Raw genomic sequence first — 22,492 nt, forward strand, 5'->3', positions numbered from 1 at the left:
GTCACACACACTAGACACATGAAGTGGATACAAAGTATCACTCTTGCAACCTCTGGCAATAACCCTAGATCCCTTATAGATCTTCCATTTTTCATTACCAAAGGTGGTATGAAAACCATCATCATCTAGCTGCCCTGTGCTAATCAAGCTCTTCTTGAGTTGAGGTACATGCCGTACATGTTGAAGTGTAAAGACAGAGCCATGCTGAAACTGTAACTGCACACTGTCAATACCTGCAATCTCACATGTATAGTTGTCTCGAATATGGACAACACCATGTCGACCCCCTGTATAGGCGGAAAACCATTCATGATGAGGGGTGACGTGAAAGGAAGCATCTGATTCAAGAATCCAGGTATGCATGTCATCATCTGTATCTGCAAGTAAAGCATGTGCACCAAAGTGTGAAGAGACAAAAGAGTACACTCCCACTGTCACTGTCATGAGTGACTACATTCACCTCTTCAATTTTTACACTACTCTTCTTAGGTTGACTGTCCTTCTTCTCTTCCTTGCTATCATATGTCTTCTTGCATTTTCATTTCTCTTTCTTCCATTTGTAGCAGTCACGTTTAAAGTGACCCTTCTTGCCACAATGATGGCATTCAACATCTTTGCTACGTGATTTATTGCATCCCTTGCCATCATATTTGCCCTTTTGTTGTGATCTGCCCCTAATATGCAAAGCACTGGAAGACCTACTGGATGCATTGTTCTGGCGATTCATCTCTTCCATAAGTAGAGCACTCTCTACATCAGCATACAAAAGGATTACATTAGAATTGCTCATAGCAGTCCTGAATGTATCCCAACTCTCTAGTAGAGTGCAAAGCAAGAAAGTAGCCTTAAATTCCTCATTAATCATGAACTTCAAGGCAACCAGCTGGCCTAAAAATGGAGTTAAACTCACTCAAGTGAGTAGACATTGCTGAACCCTCTTTCATACGCAAATCCATAAGCTTTTTCAGCCAATACACTTTGCTTGCAGCACTCTTTTGTGCATACAGTTCTTCCAGTCAGTCCATATAACATATGCAGAATCCAAACCTTCAATATTGAAGAGCAAGGCATCAGAAATCGATAGCTCTATGGTTGAGTGTGCAAGCTCATTTAACTCATCCCAATCATCCTGATCCATGTCCGCGGGCTTTGCTCCTTTGGTTTTGATTGGCTTTGCCTGCTTCTTTTGTAACAGGATATTGTAGCACTACTTTTGCCAAACTACAAAATTATGTGCGCTTTCAAGCTTCTTTATGTGCATCAGATTACTGCTGTCATTGCTGCCAGCCATGATTTTCAGCCCAAATATGACAAAAAAACCAGCAAATGTAGGTCCAAACTGTCACCCAAGTGACCAAGGTACAAACAAGTACCAATCAACAATAAATGACCACGCAGAAGCACAAATTTCAGATCTATAATTAAATTTTCAAAAGCACCAAACCATGTGCTACAGCATTATCCAACTGATTACAGCTGTTCCAAGTGCATGTGCATCACATTACATGAGGAATCCCAAAATTTCAGTTGCAATTTTTGTTGTACATGTACCCACGGGCATAAAATTTGACACGAACGGTCAAGCTCTAAAATTTTGTGCTCAAAGCATCAAACACGCATCTGCATTTTCTCTTTCATGCATAGGACAGTTCAATTTTGCCAAAATAGAGCAATTTCAACAAAGCCCCCAAATTTTATTACCAAGTGTTGATGTCCAAATCGTGTGGAATTCAACCTGCATTTACATAAAATGACCAAATGTTGCACAAATTTTGCCCAAACTGCAAAAGCCCCAAATTGCAAGGGGTCCAATGTGCATCAACGTCGAGAAATTGGATAAATTTCAGCCCAATCTGCGCATGTACATTAAAACCCCCAAATCTCAGGGACAAAATGTCACAAATTCCTGCAATTTCCGAGACAGATATCATTGTTGCATCTTGCTCGCATCAAATCTGGACAAATCCCCAAATTTTCTTAGTCTTGCGTACACTAATTTCAGTGAAATTGAAAAAATTTTACTAAAATTTGAAAAACCCCTAAATTTCCAGGCAAATGTGCACCGACTTTGCAATTTCTGAGTCAAATTGTCCAATTCTGCGTTGAGATCCCTAAATTTGGGAAAAGCCCCAAATTTCTGGCTCAATTTGGCACAGGTCTGAGGTCTGTGCCTCCAACGCATGAACCCTTGGTAGGGGGAGAGGCCTTTCAAAAATTTTGAAGAAGAAAAAAAAAATGGATGACAGGTCTGTTGACCTGTCAGTCGTGTGCCATGAGCCCCGCTGACGGTTCCATCCGTCGCGCGCCTGCCATCGCATCTCGTCAGCGCCCGCTGGTCAACACCCCGTCAACAGCTGCCCGCCGTGACCAGTCCCGCCGACTGCAACCCGTCACGTTTCTGCACAGGTCAACTGCCTTGCAGGCGCCATCTATCAGGTGCCGTCCGTCAACTCGCCTGCGACTACTCTTCAACAACTGCTGTCGCATGTCCAGCCCGCCTGAACCTTTGGCAATCTATGCCTGCTTGATGCCACACATTGCCTTCTGCCTCAGCCCAACACACAGGTCGTCAAGAACTCCAGTTGTCTGTGGTCTTGTCAGATCTCGGGAAGTGCACAGAACCTGATGGCTCTGATACCAGTTTGTAGGGGATCGGTTAGGGGCCAATGGTTGAGACAGACTGTCCTACGCGCAATGAGAGCCAGAGAGAGTAGAGTAGAGAGTGAGCACGTTTTCAGGTACAATGACGAGTGTGTACCTTTAGGTTTTTAGATAGATATATATGTGTAAGTACAAGTGCTAAGGGTGTGTTCACACCCGAGCACATTTAAAAGGCACGAGGCCTTTATTCCCAACATCTTGCGGACCATGGGAGCAAGTTAATGTTCTGTGCAAAGGTGACTTAATGTGCTTTCTTGGCTTATCTTTTCTTCTTTTGAATTGTGTATGCTTTAGGACTGAGTCTTAGATGAAGTGATGTGGCCTGCTGCATCTGGAACTGCTGGTTGACCTTATAAAATTTTCACTTCCTCTATTTAAAGTAAAGGGCATTCTCCAAAACATAAAGACTTAACGAAAATGCATCTCTGTTTTTCCCATTTTAGTTTCCTGTGGCTCAACTTACCACTGTTAACTTTGATCTCAGCCTGTGGCTACAGTGTTTTCTCAAACCTAACCATAGTTTTTCCATACGTGAATCAAACGTCAAACGCAAACGCGTATGAAAGTATGAAACGAGTATGATTCAGACCCTAGACCTGAATCATACGTGACCCTAATTTTTTAACATATTCTTAACAAAATATGAGAAAAATACACAACCAAAAGCAAAACTGAAAACTGCATAATAGAGTCACATCATATATCATGATTCATGATTCATCTGTCATCAACTAATCTACTCATCATCTTCATCATTCATTAAATTTACTCATCAACTAAGTATGTCAGGCAGCAGTATTTTCAAGTAGAGAGCTGTGTTTCCCACAGTTTGTGGAGTTCCTCAGGCTGAGTTCAGTCGTTTTCAGTCACGATTCCTCAGGAGTGTGTGTTTCAGACTGCCTGGATCCAGGGAAAGAGTCGGCAGATAAAGGCGACCACATTCTGTATGCTTTTGTGTAAAGTCGTCAACATTTTTTAATTAAAAAAAACATCAAGTCTGATATGGGGTTTTCAGACATCTGTTTTTCAGACATTTACAGACGTCTGAAATTCATTTCAGATGCGTCTGAAAACAACTATGAACCTAACCATTAGACAATTCATTGAACCAGTTGACTGCAACATTCTCCTAAAAATCCCTATTTGATTAATTACCAACCTAGATAAGTGACCATAATACTCATGGAGGACGACCTATAGGCATCAGTACAAGAAAGAAATGCTACAAAAAATGCTTGATTTTGGCAGGCAAGGCAGTCTTTGCTCCACACATCATTCTTTGCTAAACATATACTTCAATTTTACGTAATTGCAAACGTGAAATCTCTGTGCCACTCAACATCGTACAATGTTGTCTTTTTTTAAAAAAAATTTAGCATCAAGCTTTATCTTGAAGTGAACGGTAAGGTGGAGAGAAAGAGCTCATTGAAGTCTTTCAAAAGCTCATAAAGCTGTATTGAATTCTCATACTACAATTACTATTTGAGAAAAAAGGTTTCTGAAAGTCTTCAAAAAGTTGATTGGCAGTAACTCTTGCAGGAGCGGCTAATTGACCTTGTTTGCTTCAATGAAGGTTTTTGAAGGGTCAATCAGTTTTTGGGAAAAAATGCTAGTGTCTTTTGGATACCTTCATGCTGCTGCTATTGAACTGGAGATTCAACTTCAATGCTTCCTGTCTGACAGTTTACCAACCACTGATATGATTGTTAAGCAATGCATAGATAATGTCAAAAGATCAAGAACATCTCACCTAGTTCCTGCTATGCTGGAGGCAAAAACATACGCAGAGTCATTCCTTACAAGTTTTCCCTCAATCAATGCTATCACGGCTCATGCAGTATTAACTTGTGGCAGTCAGTTCCATGACTTCATATCCCTAAAGGTTGAAGAACAGGTTGACATCACTGACCTCTTTGACTTGAATGAAAGAAGTATGATGTTGTTCAAGAAGCAATGCCAAACTGGAAGAAGTGGGAAAATACATAAAGGACTCAAAATGAATAGCACAACAGATCAATATCAATTGTTGGGGATGCCAGATGTAGATCATGTGAGTGTTCCAAAAACTGCCCTTAATGAATTCGATTCTGAATGTGGAAAGGAAGAAAAAAATGGTGAAGATTTATTGCATCCCTGTAATCCGCTTTCAGAGGAAGTATTATGGGATATCCAGCAGAGTAATGACTACCTCAACCTGCCACGTTGCCTTGTAGGATTAGACAAATTTGGCGAATCTGACTTTGCTTTTGGAAAGGCAACTACCCCACATATTTCGAAAGAATGTGATTCAAAGTTAAAGAAAACATTGGATCTTATCCTGAACAGGAAGCAGCATCCGATCGGTGCATGCAGAAAAGAGCAGTTGGAAGACTTCTTAGATCCACATAAATCAAGATGCTTTAAACCTTTCGAGCAATCTAAGGACTTATCAGATCCACATAAATCAAGATGCTCCAAACCCTTCGGGACACGCGAGCGTCTATTATCTGCATACGATGACTTTGATGAAGTCAGCTCCAAGCAGCCGTGGGATTATATTCCTCTTGATGCTGAATTGGGCTCCAAAAATTGGCAAAATAAGGTTACTGGCACTGACGGGGTGGAGTTAGCACAAGGTGCCCCATGGAGACATCAAGGTTGTTTCTTCCTTCTAATCATCAGTTCACCCCTCTGTGTATGAATGATGCAAAACTCATTCCACCTTTGGAAGTAATTAATGTTAAGCGTGATGCAGTGAGAGGCACACCTTTAGAGGAGAATTTAGACGACCTATTTGATTGTCAACGATACGAAGTCCTAGAAGGATACCCAATGCAATCCGCTAAAGAAATCAGAGCACACTCGAAGAGACGATATTCTTCCACGGGACGAGACTGCAGAAGACAGCAAGACGTTGAAGGGCAGCGAAAATCTGAGACGGGTTTTTTTTCAAGGTACAGGTTTGAGAGCAGAGCTGAAGAACAGAACCCTGCAAAGAAGAGAGCATTCTCAAGTAAGGTACAAAAGAACAAATTCTGTGACAGTCCAAATCTTTGCACTGAGCAGCAGGGGGCATTTGCATCGTCCAAACGACTCAAGGCTTGCTGGACGCCGGTCGATAAGAGATCGAAGAAGGTACAGTCCGTGTTTTTGGCGGGATTTCTGAGGGGAGTACATAAATGTTAGATCCCTATGTTCAACCCGACCGATTCTAGTATCGCAGGTGCTATCCTTCGCGAGGAGAGGAACTGATCCACAGAGTCGCCTCGTCTGGGAAGATTCCAAACAGAGCGAGTACCGTGCTGGTGACATTTTTTGCAGTCATTACATCATCTGACCATACATGATACGGGAGATGCCATTTGTCCTTCAAAAAAACCGAGCATCTCCGACAGGAAATATAAGCGGTAAGTCCGCGTGACTCACTTGCTACTAAGTAGTAAGAGTCGCGCCACATTTTTTTAACTTCGTGTGGAGGGGGCCTTTTTATCAAGGCACTGCAGTCACACACAAGTCAAAACTTGTGTGGACCAGTGCTCGAAAAAAAACTATTTTTCCAAAGCTTGTGAAACCTTTAAAGTAGCAAACTTATAGGTTTCAATGCAAAGACTTGGGTGAAATATTTTTTCCTTGATAAAATTAGAGGCAGGTTAAGGCCAACCCAAATTTTAACACTTTGAAAACTTATCCATTAGATGTTCAAAAGTTTTATAAAAGACAAATCAAATTTTTTATAAGGTGCAAATTGCAATGATATTGAAACATAGTAACAAGATAAATTCCAAAGGAAGTCTTCATTGTATCATTTTGGAGAGACCAAAATAATATTACAAAAGGGCTTTCATTTGGCTTTGTGACTCGTAAGTCATGAACTTATACAACATCCATGGCTCTCTAAATATGGCACTCTCACTGCAACAATGGCTTCATCACAATATCAAGGAAAAAGCTCTTTGATGCTTATGGATCTTTGTTTTCTTTTCATCTTCATATCTTCACCTAGACATAAGAATCCAAAAGAACACCAAACTAGCTTATAGGGATTGTGATTCGTAAATCAATGCATGGATTATAATGGTTATTTATAAGGTTATAGAGCTTACATTTTAATCAACATCAGAGATGTGAGCATGCCTTGAAGTCTTCACGTCATTGCGCCATAATGTAATTGCTTTGTCAAAGTCAAACTCAGACATTGGAGGACCTTCAATAGAAATTCTCATTAAAGTACATGTGCCTTTGGTAGTAAGAGAATTTTTTAATTTGGTCTTAATCACATTTTGGATGCTAAAGCCACACTCACAAATAGCAATGCTACAACATTGTACTAGGACTACATGACCAAGCTTTAATAATGATCCATATTTCTATCTCAAAGTTTCATTATTACTAATTTAACACCATGTGTTTTTAAAATTCCATCCTTTCCATTCATTGAATGCTTGAAACTTAAAGGTTTGAAACTCTTTTCTCACGCAAGTAGGATCAATAATTCTTTCAAAAAACATGTCTCCTTTTAAAGTTTATCTATCCCATAAAATTTTATGATCTCTTCTATTTCATCATCTCCATAATTCTTTAGTTTTTTTCTAAATTCTTTGGTAGGAGGATAACATGATGGAGACAATAGTTTAAAGTGACCTAGGATTGAGCAATCATCAAATCTTTTTCTCAAGTTCCCTATAACATGAGCAGTGAAGGTCTTTTGAAAAGCTATTGCCTCTCAAGGTCAGAGCCACTTTAATCAAGCACAAGCTCAATGCTCCTATACTTATGACCTCTTATGGAAGATCTTGACTCATATAGAAGACATTTTGAGGGCCTATAGTCAAGAATAATGGGATATCCACAACTATCTAACTCTAGGGTATTAAGATCCAAGCTAGGTCTCATGATAAACTCTCAACTCCATAGTCACTATTTCTACATCTATTATCCTAAGGATTGCAATGACATCTACATATGTTTTTTGGAAAAGTTTGCTCAGGCTTGTTAATTGGAAGAATAGATCTCCTAAGAAATGTATGACATATATAGCTTCTAATGAGGAAACTTTAGCAAAAATTGAACTATTTTTACTTTCAAATACTCGAGCAATGGTTCAAGCAAGTCACAAAACTTGCAAAGGACTTTATGTCTACTTAACCAATGAATTGAGTGTATTATATCAAGCTTAAGAAAAGGCAAGTCAAACTCTTGTTGTAAAACCTTAAGCTTTTCTATTCGAACAATACTTTTTCTAAAGAGTTGCAATTTCATTCAAAGTGGAATCTACATGTTTTGCATATGAAAATTTCGCAATTGCCTTACTAGCACAAAGGTTAGTGCAATGTGCAACACAATGTATAGGTGTTAGAAATGCACATGTATCCTTTAACCTTCTTGCAACCTTGCCTTTTTTACCAATCATAATTGAAGCACCATCAAAACCAAAACTAACCAATTTTTTCTCATCAAGGTTATGCTTTAATAGGAAAATTTTAAATGAGGCAAAAAGTCCACTTTGATCACCAACCTCTAAGAGGTCTAAAATTGAGACTTTTGGTTCATGATTTTTTATATAAGAAACATAAAAAATTAAGTTCTTTTCCATTGGTATGTCAGTTGATTAATCTATCATGATATCGTAATAAGGTGATTCCCTAACATATGTAATGTAACTTTCCTCTAGTTCTTTTCCTAGCTATTGGGCAAAGGTGGCACAAGATTTATCATTATTATACATGTTATTTGGAATATTTAGGGACTTGCACTCCCTAAGAAGGTTAAGGGTAGGAACAAATTTTGTAAAAGTAAGGTCATTTTATGCTACAAAGCAAGCAACTCGAAACAAATTTTTCATGGTATCTACTACAACCTCAAAATGTTTAGATACTCCCATTTCAATACATTTTTTTCCATTGTGCAATGCCCATACATTGTTGTTGGTGTCTCTTGGATTGGACATGATTCACTAATGCACTATGCTGAATATTAATAGCCTCGGTCTTGTACTTCAACTTTATCCACTTTCTCATCATGAACTACATTTTCTAAATTTTTCTTTCCATTATCTTTATTGACTAAAATATGCTTTGAAAAACCAAGCAAGCCAAGTAAAGTCATTTGTTTAGACAATCTTGAAGCCATTGGAAAGACTTACTCAATAGTTGAAATGTAAAACTGAGATAAAATCGAAAGTTGCATCTTGAGGTCACAACTAGCTCATATTATGTAGTACTTGAAGGTATTCCTTTAAGAAATAAAACTTTGTCAAATAAAACATGATGAATATATATTACTTATAAGGCATTATCTAAATAAAAAAGAAAAAAGAGCAAAAGAGAGAGCTTACTTTTTGTGTTTGATGAGATTAATCCTCTTTGAAAGTTTGTAGCCTTCTTTGCAAGGTGCACAACATTCAAATCCTCATTGTTTATGATGAAAATAGAGAGATTATTAATTAACCTGTTTTTCAAAATCAAACAATTAAATTAACTACATATGATGCCAAGTTACTGCCACTGGAACCATGGGTGCTATGGGTATTTCTTGCTTTCTTGGTTGTGTATTGTTGTTGCCTTGAGTAGCCCACATCCTCAACTAAGATGTAACTAGAACACGAATCATGGTTGGAAGTTGAATCTGTATAGTAAGTGAAGGGACGGATTGCATCCATGAGGTCACCACGAGAGTCTGTGTGTAGAAAATTGGGTTTGGTGTGGGGAGGGGGGCTCCGCATCTACCCATAACCCAGTGAGAGATCTGCTTGCAAAGATGAAACTTTGAAGGTGGGTGGGTTTTGTGGTTTTTGGGGAGTGGGTTGAGGGGAAGTAGAGGTATGGGACAATTAAAAAAAGACCCCATGGTGGAGGGGTGGAGAGAGAGCAAAGGAAGGGGGGGGAGGGGGGAAGAGAGGAGATATAGTCGATATGTTGGGAAACAAGAAAGGTATTATCTCTCCCAAACTGCTAAGGATTATACGCAGGCTCCTACATAGCAGTATTTTAATAGAAGAAAGGCTAACACATATGGAGGTGCAACTAAGCTGTTGTTGTAATTGCTTTGTGCCTATCAAGTTGCGTCATGAGTCTATTGACTCATGAGGACTCGTTATTGGTTAATTGAATCTCAATAACACAGGTCAGATTTGATTATACAGGTCACAGGTGGGGAGTCAGGACTCACGACTCAACGAGTTGTGTCACATGTGTGAGAGAGAGATTGATCATGATTCATTAGCGATTTGCAGGGTCACGACTCACTTGATGCTATCATCTCTCTCTCTCTCTCTCTCTCTCTCTCTCTCTCTCTCTCTCTCTCTCTCTCTCTCTCTCTCATATTCATACAAGGTGCAACCTACGCTTATAGAAAACAGGCTTCACGTAGCATTGTAGATAGGTCATTGCCACTATTGATTCAAGTATTGCTCTCAACCTTGAGATTCTATTGCGACAGACACACAAGAGGGCGAGAAAGAGAGAAGCAATTACATACCAAAGTTTGAGCTCGAGACTCGAGCTGAGTAGGAGCACATGTACTTGCTTGTGAGTCGTTTGACTGGTGAGAGTCAGAGAACAAAGAACTTGAAAAGATAAGATTGCTGCAATTTGAGCCTCTAGGTGGGAAATTGTGGTTTTTATACTTGTAGTTTTCTTTTTTTTAAAGAATGTAACGTTTGCATTCTAATAACGTTTACATTTTATACTTAGTATATGCACAAAAATTATTGATTTTAAAATAATTGATAAATTAATTCTTTATGTGAACTTCATGCACACTAAAAACCCAAGTTTCCACAGTAAAAAGATAAAAAACCATTAACTATAAGAAACTCTAAGGTAAGCCAAACCTTAAAAATTAAAAAATTCAAGTGAAATCTCAAAATTGAAGATGCAATCACACTAAACTTAGGTTTTTTTCGAGCATTGGTATGGACCCTCTTGTACAACTAAGGAAAAGACAAGAGTTAATGGGGAAAAAAAAGTGGGTATTTTAAAAAACGTTTTTAAAAAGAGAGAAAGAAAGAGGGGGGGACTACATATTGCCCCGCATATGCATACTTATGGTGATCTTCCTAGTATCACCATTTTCATTTTTGGTGATACTTGTTCCACTTGTTGGAGTCCTACAATTTTAGGACCACAAGTCTAAATACGAGCCACACTTCGATAAACTTGGGTGTATGAACTTAGATAGGTCAAATGGACCTAGGCATGGCATGGCCCTAAGAAAAGTATATTCATATGTGCTTTTGACATGGACTATTCGAGTTGGTTTCAACTTTTTTGCAAAATCATGAGAAACTAGCACTATGTATTGCAGGTGGAGCAACTATCTAGCATGAACGTATCAATTTTGAAATCCCCTCCCCTTCTCAACAAAAAGCACATATACACACAAGTTACCATTATCTTATAACTCTCTAAATAGAATCACTATTGTATATGTTGCTAATAAAGAAGTCTTTTTCTATGTTTTAATAGCTTGATGGGTCAAACTCTCTCCCCCTCTCCTTGCTAGTAAGATACTTAAATATCTTACATCCTAGGCAAATATACAATATCCTAATACAATGGGATGTAGAGTAAAATCACAATAGTATAGGCTTTAGATTTACATGCTAGATTTAGCTTATTCATCAACATGTTGTAAGATATATACATTTACATGTCTCACACTAACATATGTGTACATATAAGTCTGTGATTTGTAGGATTCTCTCTCTCTCTCTCTCTCTCTCTCTCTCTCTCTCTCTCTCTCTCTCTCTCTCTCTCTCTCTACACATGAGATAATGCTATAATGAATCTCATGGTTCATTGAAGCTTGGAGGAATCTACATTAATTTATAGATAATTAATTGGTAGATTAATCAAAGCATGATAGAGAGCCACATCTTTTATAGTGTGAATGTACATGTGAAATTGGCCAATCTTTCTAGTTTGAATTGAAACATGTAGCGAGTGGAATACAATCTAGTAAGCCATAAAGCAACCGTATTGGAGCGTCAAATGGATTATATGTCAATATAGCATCCAAGTAGATGAGAATAATAATGAGATGTCAAAATATGAAAGTAATAGGCGGCCAATAAAACCATCCATGGTATGGGTTAACCTTTTAGTGATGTAAATTTATAAACACTTTAACATCAAAAATGTATTTTGTCTAGCCCTAATGTCATATCATGGATCCAATTATGAAAGCAATCTCACATACAATATGGTTTATTTCTAAATCACCTCATGATTTAGTTGTGCATTTGTATTCACTTATTTTCATTCACTTTCATTTAAATTATTTTCATTTTTTTAGTTTAAATACACAAAAATGAACAATCAGTACATATTTTTAAGCTTGTAACACATTGAGAGTCATGAAGGATTTACTCTAGTTATATATGTATTGGATTTAGGGTTGTAAGGATACATATACATAGCTTGGAGCAAAAGTAGCTTAAGATTACACTACATAAACTACATTTGAGAAGTATCAATTGAGAAGCTTGGAGCAAAAGTAGCTTAAGATTACACTACATAAACTACATGATAATGACCCTCACTACATCAACTAAGGAACCCTCACACTCATAGTCGGGGCGGGCGCGATTTTTGCAGGGGGGTGTGCGGGTGCATGAATTGACAAGCATGAAGGAAAACTAACTTGTGGATACATAAGTATTATAATGGGCAACTCATCAAAATCCCAAAAAACCATGTAAATCTAGAGAGAATGATCTACTCTTGGGATAAAATAACTCAATATAATTCTCAAATAACAAAGATATGTTTCATTGTTTTTATTAATGTTTGATGCTTGTGCCATGTATTGATCTACTCCATTCGTAAGATCGCAAAACTTCAAACATGTCTTTGTTGGAGTAGAAATAAATGTATATCCCTCCAAACCAAATCTTTGTTATGTATCAACATACTTGGTTTTGTACAAATCAATGTCTCCATCAAAGTACTTGAACTTAATGGCCCAAATTTGACATGTTAGAAGCCAAATTCAAATCATTCTTAGCATTATCAATATGTATCTCATTACAACTAGTGAAAAACATGTTAATAATATAAATTGCAATGATCAAAGGCACATTATTTTCATATCTAACATAGAGAATGCTCTCAATTGAACTTTTCTCATATCAAGTCTAGATACTTGCTTTAGATTATATAATGCTTTAGGTCAATTTGCACAGCTTGCTTTCCTTTCATTTTTTAATAAATCACCATATTAAAATACATATACTTTCTCATATAAATCATCATTTAAAAATGAAAATTTAATATATCAAGTTAATACACATTTCAACCATTATGAGCTAATGTATAAATGTTTTGAATTGTTATTATAAAACAAGTAGCAGTGAAGGTTTAATCAAAGTCAATGTTTTTTTAAAGCATAAATCTTTACCAGAAGTGTAGCCTTATAATTATTGACACTACTATTGTAGGGTGGCCATTATCATGTATCAATGTGTGTGAGGGTTCCTTAGTGTTGGAAATTAGAGTTTGTAGTATGACAAGAAATGTGCATAAGAGAAAGAAGAGAGCTCAAGAAGTACAAGAAGAAAATCTTGCATATTCAATTGTTTATGGAGTACAACTAACACACTCTCTCTTTTTTATAAGTGACCTCTTGGTTGTTTAAGTAGCCTTTAGATGGCTAGGGTTAGGTTTTCCCCTTGCCCTCCGGTCCATTTACATCCAGCTACTCTTATCCACCCTTGCATACATAGGGTTCACATCTTAATTTCTCAACACCCCACCTCAATGCCAAGGTTGCATTGGACTACATGACATGTTAATGTTTCCCCCCTCAAAAAAGTGGCATGCCTTTCTAACTCAGGCTACAAGAGTGCTTATAGATAGAGGACTTATAGATTGAAAAGAGTCAATCATCATATCTTTTGGAGATAAAGTTGGCCTCTAATTTTTTTGGTACTTTGGGAGTCATAGAGCATTTACTGGGAAGATAGCCCACTAGGGGGGTTATCAAAGCCCTAAGGTAGTTGACATTAATTCGTCCCTTGTTGAACATGCAATCGTATGAATTCACACACTACCCTAGTTTGTGCTTGTATGTGTTTTTTGATAACGACATCTTGCTGTGTGACCAATGGTGGGGTTTGTGGTACTAGGAAGAAGTGCTTGATGCTCAGGAAGATTTCTTGTGAAGAAACCAAATGCCAATATGCTCTCTTTTGCTCACACAAGCTCATCTAATGGAGGTGGGTGTTGGTTGGCTATGGAGGTTGAAAGACCAAGATGGGAAAATGAAGCTTTTCTTATGCACTTAGGTTAAGCTGAGGTTCACACACCTATCTCTCAACACTGAGTCGTGTGCCCGCTTTGTAAAAATTGCATATTACATCTCTAAATTCCTTAATGTTGCTTGTTAATGCAAAGAGAACTAAGGAAGAAGATTTGGCAATAAAAGGGGAGAGAAGTCTAGGAAGGGAAGGGGGAGCTCAAAGAAAAGAGGAAAAATGTTGCAAACAAGTTAAAGAAGTTTGGATAGAAGAAGTCTAAAGATAGAAGTTTAAGAAAGAGAAGAAAGTGAGGTAGAGAAGTTTGGATTTATAAAGTCTAGAGTCAAAGAAGTTTGGGGGAGAAGATTAGGAAGTCTAGAGAGAAAAGTCAGAGCAAAGAAGTGAAGTCTAGAGAGAGAGAGAGAGAGAGAGGTCTATATTTGGAGAGAAGTGCATAGAAGTACTTTGATGTTGGATTCTATATTTTATTTATGACAGTACTCAAATACATTACATACTATGCTTATATCAAATTTCATGCCATATACACATCATTTCCATAATCAAACATAAACAAAGAACCAAATTCTCATTAAAAAACAAGGTTTACAGTAATTTTCTATCTTTCATATTTTTATAATTTAATATATAACTAGAAAATTGGTTTGAATTCAAGCTCTACTTAGTGTTGGTCATCACATCTCAATATCAACATCATCTCATATTCATCCAATTCAAGTTGGGGTTCAAGCTTGACACAGCCATCTCCCATCTCGAACTTCTCTTGATTCACCACACATGAATAGCCCACAAGAGGTGAGAGACAAATGAGAGAGAAAGAGACTAGAAATGAGTATTTGCAACCATACCACCATTCATAGAGCCGGAGACGGTGTTAGAAAGTTGAAAATTGGAGGAGAATCATGCTGCCATAAGTTACTATGGGTATGTTGAGACTACCATAGCCCTCTCACCCCCTCCTCATCTTCTCGTGTTTGCGCCCTCTTCCTTCTCCTTTTTTTTGCATTTACCCCCATCACATGAATTTTTTTGGGAGAGGGGAGGCCCCAAGGGTCACACCTTGCCCCCCACTTACTTCAGAGCCTTTTCACATTAGCCACTTTCTTAGCCTCCTGCTTGGGCACCCACAACTTTCACGCTTGGCATCGAAAAATGAAGTCCAAAATTTTTTGTCTGCCCCTCTCGGACTCCCACTTTGCCTAGCACTTGAGGTTGTTGGTCCCACCACTCAAAAAAATTTATAAAAATACGGGACCGTTGTGGGGTTCAACTTCAAATGCAACTTTGAAGCATGTCTGTAACTTATCTTAAAATGATTGGATATGCCTCTATCACTTCTAGTGGGCTTGCATTTCCTCTTTAAAATGATACTTTCAGCCCTTTATATAGCTTAAAATCTCGCTCTCATTAGTAAACATGAGATAAGGCAACTTAACCCATCAAATCCACGAACTAATCTGCACACAGAAAACAAAAAAAGAGCGTTAAGTTGCTTCTAATAAAATACACAATATAGCACAAAACACAGCCCTATCCCCTAGCAAAATCAAGGCATGAATCCCACAAGGATAGCAATTTGACAAAGAGATCAAGAGATAGTTTTGGTTATCAACTGCTCCAACACAAACCAGTAAAAGAACTATCAAAGAAGTCGGTCTTAGTGGTGGTCTAACTCACCTACTAACCTAGGATAACTGGGCCAGGAACTCCTACTAAGTGAGGAATCCTATAGCCTGGTCTACTTAAATTCATATATTTTTCATGTTTCCACATTCTTTATTTTGCAGTACTAGGCATCGGCGGCCTCAAGTCCACCAATCTCAATATCCAATAACCTACTAAGCTCTCGCAAGGCAACTCTAAATCATTTTTTCTTGCTCACTTTTATTTTCACTCCAACTATCCTTATTTTCTTTTGGCTAGATACTACCCCAAGAAGGGCAAGGCATTGACCTGTCCCCATGAACCTACCAGGCCTTCGCAAAAGGCAATGAAGATCTTCTCTTTCTTTTCCTTTTATTTTCTTATTTCAGGGATTATAGCTTCTTTTTACTCATCTCCATATTGTATGAATTTCAGATACATTTATTATTTTTTTCTTTGATTCATCAAGCTTTTCTAACTACCTCACAAATAAGAAGAATTTCTAAAACTAGCTTCCTAGCAAGCTAGGAGGACATGATCACTAGAACTACCTCTAAGGAAAAGTGTTCTATGCTAAACAATGTCTTCACATGAAGCATACAACTATTCAAACCTCCCATGCATATCTAATCTAATATTGGGACTTCATGCATGGCCAATCCCCAACAAAGAAGCATCCCCAAGTACACATACATATTTTGCTTAAGAAGAAAGAAGTCCGAAAGAAAAGACATCACCTGGACTGGCCACCACAAGCGTCCATGCATCAATTGGCTCCCTCCAAGTGCTTCTTCAAACCTATCTAGTGGAACACTGAAACAAAAAACCATCAAACATACTCGCACTAAATAGACACATGGCCCTCTTGGCCTAACGAGATAAATCAATTCAATGCAAAAAAAGTGCCCCTCTTGGCCTAACGAAATAAATCAATACAAATAATATGACATCCCCCCTTGGAGTGGCATTGGGCATACAACAAGGTGTGACATTCCAAGGAGAAATTAGGGCTCTTAGCCCTAAACTAACTACATCAAATTATGGCCCATACCTCTTGCCCATATGATAAGAGGCATACACATAACATGTCATCTAACGAGCCTATGGGTCCAGGATTTCTGCATTACCTAAACTAGCCACTACCTACCATATAAAGCATGTTTAGATAACATTTCTCATAATCGACTAGGTCCCATATCATCATCAAGAGATATATCCAAGCTAGGACTACAGTTGAAAAAGAGGTCTTCTTTGTAAGCATAATTCACTAATGAGTCGACAAATTGGTTTCAATGTCATGGAACTAGTTAAAGAGATGCCTCTTCAAACTTGTTGATTATGTCTATAGCAACATGATACATACGAAAGATACGATTACGTGCTATATACATCCCATTTAGTTGATTCACTATCAACTGGGAATCCCCTTTTACTAATAGATGGTGAATATTGCCTCTCTTAGCAATGTTCAATCCCATTACTAGGGCTTTATATTCTATCATATTGTTAGTAATCCCTACCCCAAGGTAGGCAACTAATTTCATCATGACCCTACGTCGGGGATCTCTAATGACTATCCCAATGCTCCCTTCCTTATTGGGACCCCTAGATGCTCCATGAAAATAGAGTGTAAAGGTCCATAAAGGGTTTGCTTAGCCAACCATCATCACTGTCTCTACTCATAACTATGATAATCAAAGTTCAACATATTGAGAGGATGAACCAAAGGCTCTATCCCACCTTCTTCATTGAAACCTACATGGATATTCATCAGGATGCTCAAGCAATGATGGAAAAATATCTTAATTTCCAAACAAATGTCGTCTTTTCTTGCTCAATCCCCTTATACCCTTTGGTTCACCAAACGATCCTTTCCTAATAGTATCTTTGTTCTAGGTATGGGTGCTCCAAATAGGGAATTAGCCACCCCATCAACCAATTGTGACGTCTCTTGCAAGTTTCAAATCAACATGGTATAAACCTACAAAGCATTTGTCTCATTAGTATGCTTCTTGATAATAAGGTTTAATCTTGTTAAGATTAATCTCATTCTTAAATTCCACCCCTTGTAAATTTACTAATAATGTGGTGGTCTTATTTTTATCTATTCTAACTATTATGTAAGAACCATCCCACTTAGGCTCTAATATGCCGGGAAAAAGCTCCATACGCGCATTACAGTATAGGACCAATTGTCCTTTATTAAAGGCATACTTTTTTACTTTTACGTCATGAAGTTGTTTCATGTAATGCTTGGCCACCTCTTGATGTAATAAACTTTGAAGTTTAAGCTCATCAAGATATGCTAAGGTTGTAAAGCATTCAAACGATGCACCTTCATTCCCCAAAGAATGGTTAATCATGAATCGTATTATAGGTAACTCAATCTCAAGGGATAAAATATACTCTTCCCTGTAGACTAATTTGAATGGGGTGTGGTTTGCAACTCGTTTAAAGATCATATTATACACCCATACAACACAGAATATCTCATCTCTTTTGGGTGCTTTCAGGAGTGGTGCTTTAGCCAATTTCTGCTTCACATTCTTGAAGGAATTTTGCACATATCACTCCAAACAAATAACAATTGAAGTATAATGAATTTATCAATGGCAATGTCCTTTCAGCAACAAAACAAGTGCATTAATGAATCATCAATAACATCCGATTGTCGATGAGAAACTATGCACTTCCTTGGGGTTTCTCAATGGACTCATAGCGACAATGACTCTAATCTTTTCCAAATCAGTCGTCGCAATTCCAACCAAACTAACTATATGGCACAACAGTAATCCATAAGACATCTTGAAGACACATTTTCTTGGATTTAGAGCAATGCAAAATTGCATGTAGCGCTCAAAACATTTTCGCAAAATTATCAACTACCTTTCCCTAGTGGTGGCTACCCCCAAATCATCAATGAAAACTTTTAGCTCTTTTGGTAAAATATCACCAAAGGTTTTGTCAATCATGTGCTAATAAGAATCCGGTGCATTACATAATTCGAAGGCTATGACATGATATGCAAAGATTCCAAATATGCTCAAGAATATCGATTTTATCTTGTCCTCCTCACGGGTTTTTTTAGGGAGGGGGATGCCATGGTTTGGGTGGAGTTGGGAGTTGTGCCATGTCGTGGGGAAGGGGTCTATGATAGCCATTTGATTATAGCCAAAAAAATAGTCTATAAAGGAGTATATATCCCTATCTACTAGTAGTTAATCTAAGATTTGATCAATGAATGGCAATGGATAATAATCCTTAACTATTTATTTATTGAGCTCTCTAAAATCAATGCAAAGCAAGATTTGATTCTTCTTCTTCTTTCTAATGACCATCGATGAATACCACTCCATGTGTTGCACAAGAAATATCAGTCCAACCTTACATTATTTTTGTAACTCTTCAAATAGCCCATCCCTTAACTCACAAGGCATGCACCTCACTTTGTTTCACAAGTCAACTTCCCTCTTTCAAGGGAATAGTATACATAGCTAAACTAGGGGGAATACCCCTCAAATCATCTTAACTCCAAGGTAATATATCACAAATTTCTTGGATTAAAGACATGTACTCCTTTTCTCTATGCTAAGCATAGATCCTAATTCAATCGGCCGTGAATCATTCAATGAACTAAGGTCTATCTCTATTACATCCGCAAAATTGATTCTATCTTGAGCTTCTATAGGCTCATTCAAAGTTAGCTAGTAAACATCTTCCATAGTAGACTCCTCTTTTGATTCATCAATTGACAAAGTCTCACTATCAAAAGGCCCCTCTAGTGCATCCAATTCCGTTGAGGGTATGGGTGCTCTCTCACTTTGAGGTGATTCCAGGTAAGCATCAATTATAACTCGTCTAGCATCCCTGCCAAAGATCAAACGACCCATTGGTATGTTGAATTGACAATTAGATTGCAAGATCCATGGCCTTCCTAATAGCGCTTGATAGCTTGGCCACCCTACAAACCTAATGATACTAAATTCTAGGATACATTTGACATTAGCAACGATTACATGGACTTTGATAATACAATCTTTTGATTGTCTCAAATTGTCATAGCTATCCTTAGAATTGTGGAGGTATCTTTTGGATCTCTAGTCCTAGCCTCTCCATCAATTTTGAGCGATTAATGTTAATGAAGGATCCTTTATCCACAATGGCATGGTCCACCAATATACTGTTAATATAAATTGGCACATTTGGGCAATGTTTTTTGGCATGCTCAAACCAATCATCACCAATGTATTCTATATCCAAGGGTTCGACAATGTATCCAATGCTAAGGATCTTCTTGAACTCCTTGCACACTCCTAGGTATAGTTTGATTAGTTGGAAGAGGTTACTGTTAGGCTTGAGCTCACAAATAGAACTTGCTACATTACATTCCTGAAAGTCTGCAATAATGTTTTTATCTTGCCAAAGCATCCACTCTCTTTGTTGCATCATAGGCATAGGTGCCTCTTTCTTGGACTTCACTTTCTTCTTCTTTGACTCCTTATTCAGGTCTGCTTTGTCATTAGGATTTGCTTGCCCTTATAATACTGTTTAGGGGTTTCCTCAACAAGTTTTACATTACATTTATCTCCCTCTTTGGTCTTCTGACCTCTCATAATTACTCGTAAATTAGAAGCATCAGTACCATTTACAAGCACTACTTCTATCCAACTTACGCCACTAGCACTCGACAGTTCTTCCACCACCTTTCCTCTCTACAAAATCTACTTCGACCCCCCATCTTAGTAAATATTCTTTCTTTGTCCTCGATGATTAATAGGACTTGGCTATCTACTTCCTTACTAAAGGGAATTAATCTTGCTCCATCAAGTGCTAGCTAAGTGGCCGGACTTTCCATGTATGTCACATTTAACATTGGGACAATTTCAAGGGAAGTGTTAACCACCACACCATTTATAGCTAAACCTTGACAGACCACCCTCTTCAGGTGTCAACCTCAACACAAGAAGAAAGCGGAAATATTTGGAAAAGCGCAAGTCAGGACCTAAAAGAGGTGGCCCATGAGGAAATAGGACACAACCAAAGAAGCAAAAAGGAGAATGACTAATAGCGTAAGGGCGGCCTAAAAAATCAGGTCAGAGGAAAAAGTGCATTTTAAAATACAAGGCGCTCCTAGAAGTGTTGTAAAAGAGTGTCAGTTCCCTCTGGTGCAAATTGTAAAGGTAGATGGGCGATAGGACTAAGCTAGGAAGTTAGGGCAAAGGGAAAAAGGGCCGATCATGTAAAAAGGGGATGACCGCCCAAGGGAAAGAGGGCATGTATATAAGCCAAAAAGTTAATGGAAACTCTCATTCTTGGTGTGTGGCAAAAAGCTTCTTCTTCTTCTTCTCTTCTTCTTGCTTTCTTGTGTGTGCTTGAGTCAGGGAGTGAGGGAGTGTGAGAGAGTGAGGGATCAAGGAGAAGAAGCTCCCCATCTCCTCTCTTCATCTTCATCTTCTTCTCTCCTCTCTTCATCTTCTCCCCATCTCCTCTCTTCATCTTCTTCTCTCCTCTTCTCTTCTCTTGTCTCACGCAGGTATGGAGGATGGAGATTGAGGAGAGAGATTGAGGTTGCTTGAACTTGCCTCATGAATCGTGGAGCTACCAAAGTGCAAGAGGAGGGCACTTGATGGAGCATCAAGGTAATCTCACTACACCCCATAGGTAGGGAGAGCACGTCAGCTATGTGAAAGGTAGCCATTGCCGCTCAACTTGAAATGCTTGACCAATAAGCAGTCAGTAGGTCTGGGGGGTTAAGCGAGAGAGCTCCCTTCATTTTGGTTCCGTTGCGGGGACCAATAGATTCGATCCTTTAGCACCACACGCTTTGAATTGAGCATGGGAGTAGAGTTCCCCGAACCGATGCTTGAGATAGATAGGAGATTTAGGAGCATTAATTTTCGAAACAAGTAAGTATTTTGGGATTCTGATGTATAGATGAGTAGGTTGATTTAGCCCAAGCATTGTCTTGTGATTTTTATTTGCATTAAGGTAGGATATGGCCAAAAGATTGTGAGAAAATAGTAGGGTTTTACTACTATAAATAGGGCACAACCAAGAAAAGAGTTGGAAAAAGATGGGCTTCCAGGCCTAATGACTAAGGAGGGTGAGTTGGGAGGTAAGGATTGAGTAAGGTAGGACCCTAAAACCCCAAGGATAAGGGGAAAGAGCTTTAAATGGTAACCCAGCCTTGATAGAGCATAGAGGGAGCAGCATAGACCCCGGACAATCCTTAGGAGTGACCAGAGAGACCATGCTTAGATCCATACTAGGTCATAGACAAGCCAAGGGGGTAGCCATACTTGTATGATTGTTTTGTTTTGTTTGCGCACCCCACAGTGATTTCTTTCACACAAGTGCACCAAAAGAACGGAAAGCTTGATTCTGCATTGTGCACACAAAGCAACAGCACAGAGTGTACATAAGTTGAGGATTGTTTTTAGTAACAAGGAACACACTCAGACTTAACAACTCAAAGGAACCCACCAATAGGAGAAGACCCCAAGACATAGACGAGTGCCCGAGAGCCCCACTAATAGGACCCTCTAAGATAGCAAGAGGACTGAAAGGACAACAAGATTGAGGGCAAAGCGCTACCAGAGCTACTCGGACTAATCGATAACCTTGTGGAGCGGGAAGTAGAGACGATGTCAGGAGCGAGCATAGACACTTGGGAGATGACAGCTGGACTTGGGTGAATTCCTAGTCACAGTCCAAGACATGGTCAATGAGTACGACGTGCTTACTAGGACAATAATCCATGGTAGACCAGTAGAGGAGGTAGTGTCAAGCCTAGAGGAGGAGGGAAAAGCAATTAGGAAAACACTGCAAGGCATAGCCTCCTACAACCACGAGTAGAGAGCTAGGAAGCTGCAGCAGGACATAGATGTGCATGAGGCCACATGTGCTAGCACTAGCGGGCAAAAGCAAGGTAGGACCAAACACCAAGAGGGA

The 22,492-nt window shown here is 38.6% G+C and overlaps 2 protein-coding genes and 1 pseudogene across 10 annotated transcripts in view; 1 reads left to right on the plus strand and 2 right to left on the minus strand.

The window, feature by feature from the left end:
* The window catches only part of SHOC1 (shortage in chiasmata 1), a 184,889-nt gene extending 178,221 nt beyond the window's left edge, over positions 1-6,668 (plus strand). The window contains exons 6-8 of the mRNA XM_087694536.1: positions 4,235-5,297; positions 5,396-5,775; positions 5,864-6,668. Of these exons, the coding sequence (XP_087550662.1) occupies positions 4,235-5,297; positions 5,396-5,775; positions 5,864-5,977 (1,557 nt within the window). The 3' untranslated portion in view covers positions 5,978-6,668. The remainder of the gene's footprint in view (positions 1-4,234; positions 5,298-5,395; positions 5,776-5,863) is intronic.
* The window catches only part of LOC148024862 (uncharacterized), a 189,800-nt gene extending 179,580 nt beyond the window's left edge, over positions 1-10,220 (minus strand). For 5 of the 8 annotated variants that reach the window (XR_015693367.1, XR_015693369.1, XR_015693370.1 and 2 more), the window contains exon 1: positions 8,975-9,055. Coding sequence is in view for 1 of the 8 variants with exons in the window: in XM_087694537.1 (XP_087550663.1) it covers positions 8,975-9,055; positions 10,117-10,156 (121 nt within the window). In the remaining 7 variants the exon portion in view is untranslated. Of the gene's footprint in view, positions 1-8,974; positions 9,056-10,116 lie in introns of those variants that run through there. The other 3 variants (XR_015693364.1, XM_087694537.1, XR_015693368.1) reach the window with 2 other exon arrangements.
* LOC148024866 (uncharacterized) lies at positions 6,507-8,443 on the minus strand (annotated as a pseudogene). Its single transcript, XR_015693443.1, has 2 exons — positions 6,744-8,443; positions 6,507-6,639 (listed from the first exon to the last, which is right to left on the minus strand). The product of XR_015693443.1 is annotated as an uncharacterized LOC148024866 (transcript).
* Positions 10,221-22,492: the final 12,272 nt, after the last annotated feature.

Source organism: Lygodium microphyllum, chromosome 15 (assembly GCF_053477565.2).
Source record: "Lygodium microphyllum isolate KBCC chromosome 15, Lygodium_microphyllum_v1.1.10, whole genome shotgun sequence".
NCBI lineage: Eukaryota > Viridiplantae > Streptophyta > Polypodiopsida > Schizaeales > Lygodiaceae > Lygodium > Lygodium microphyllum.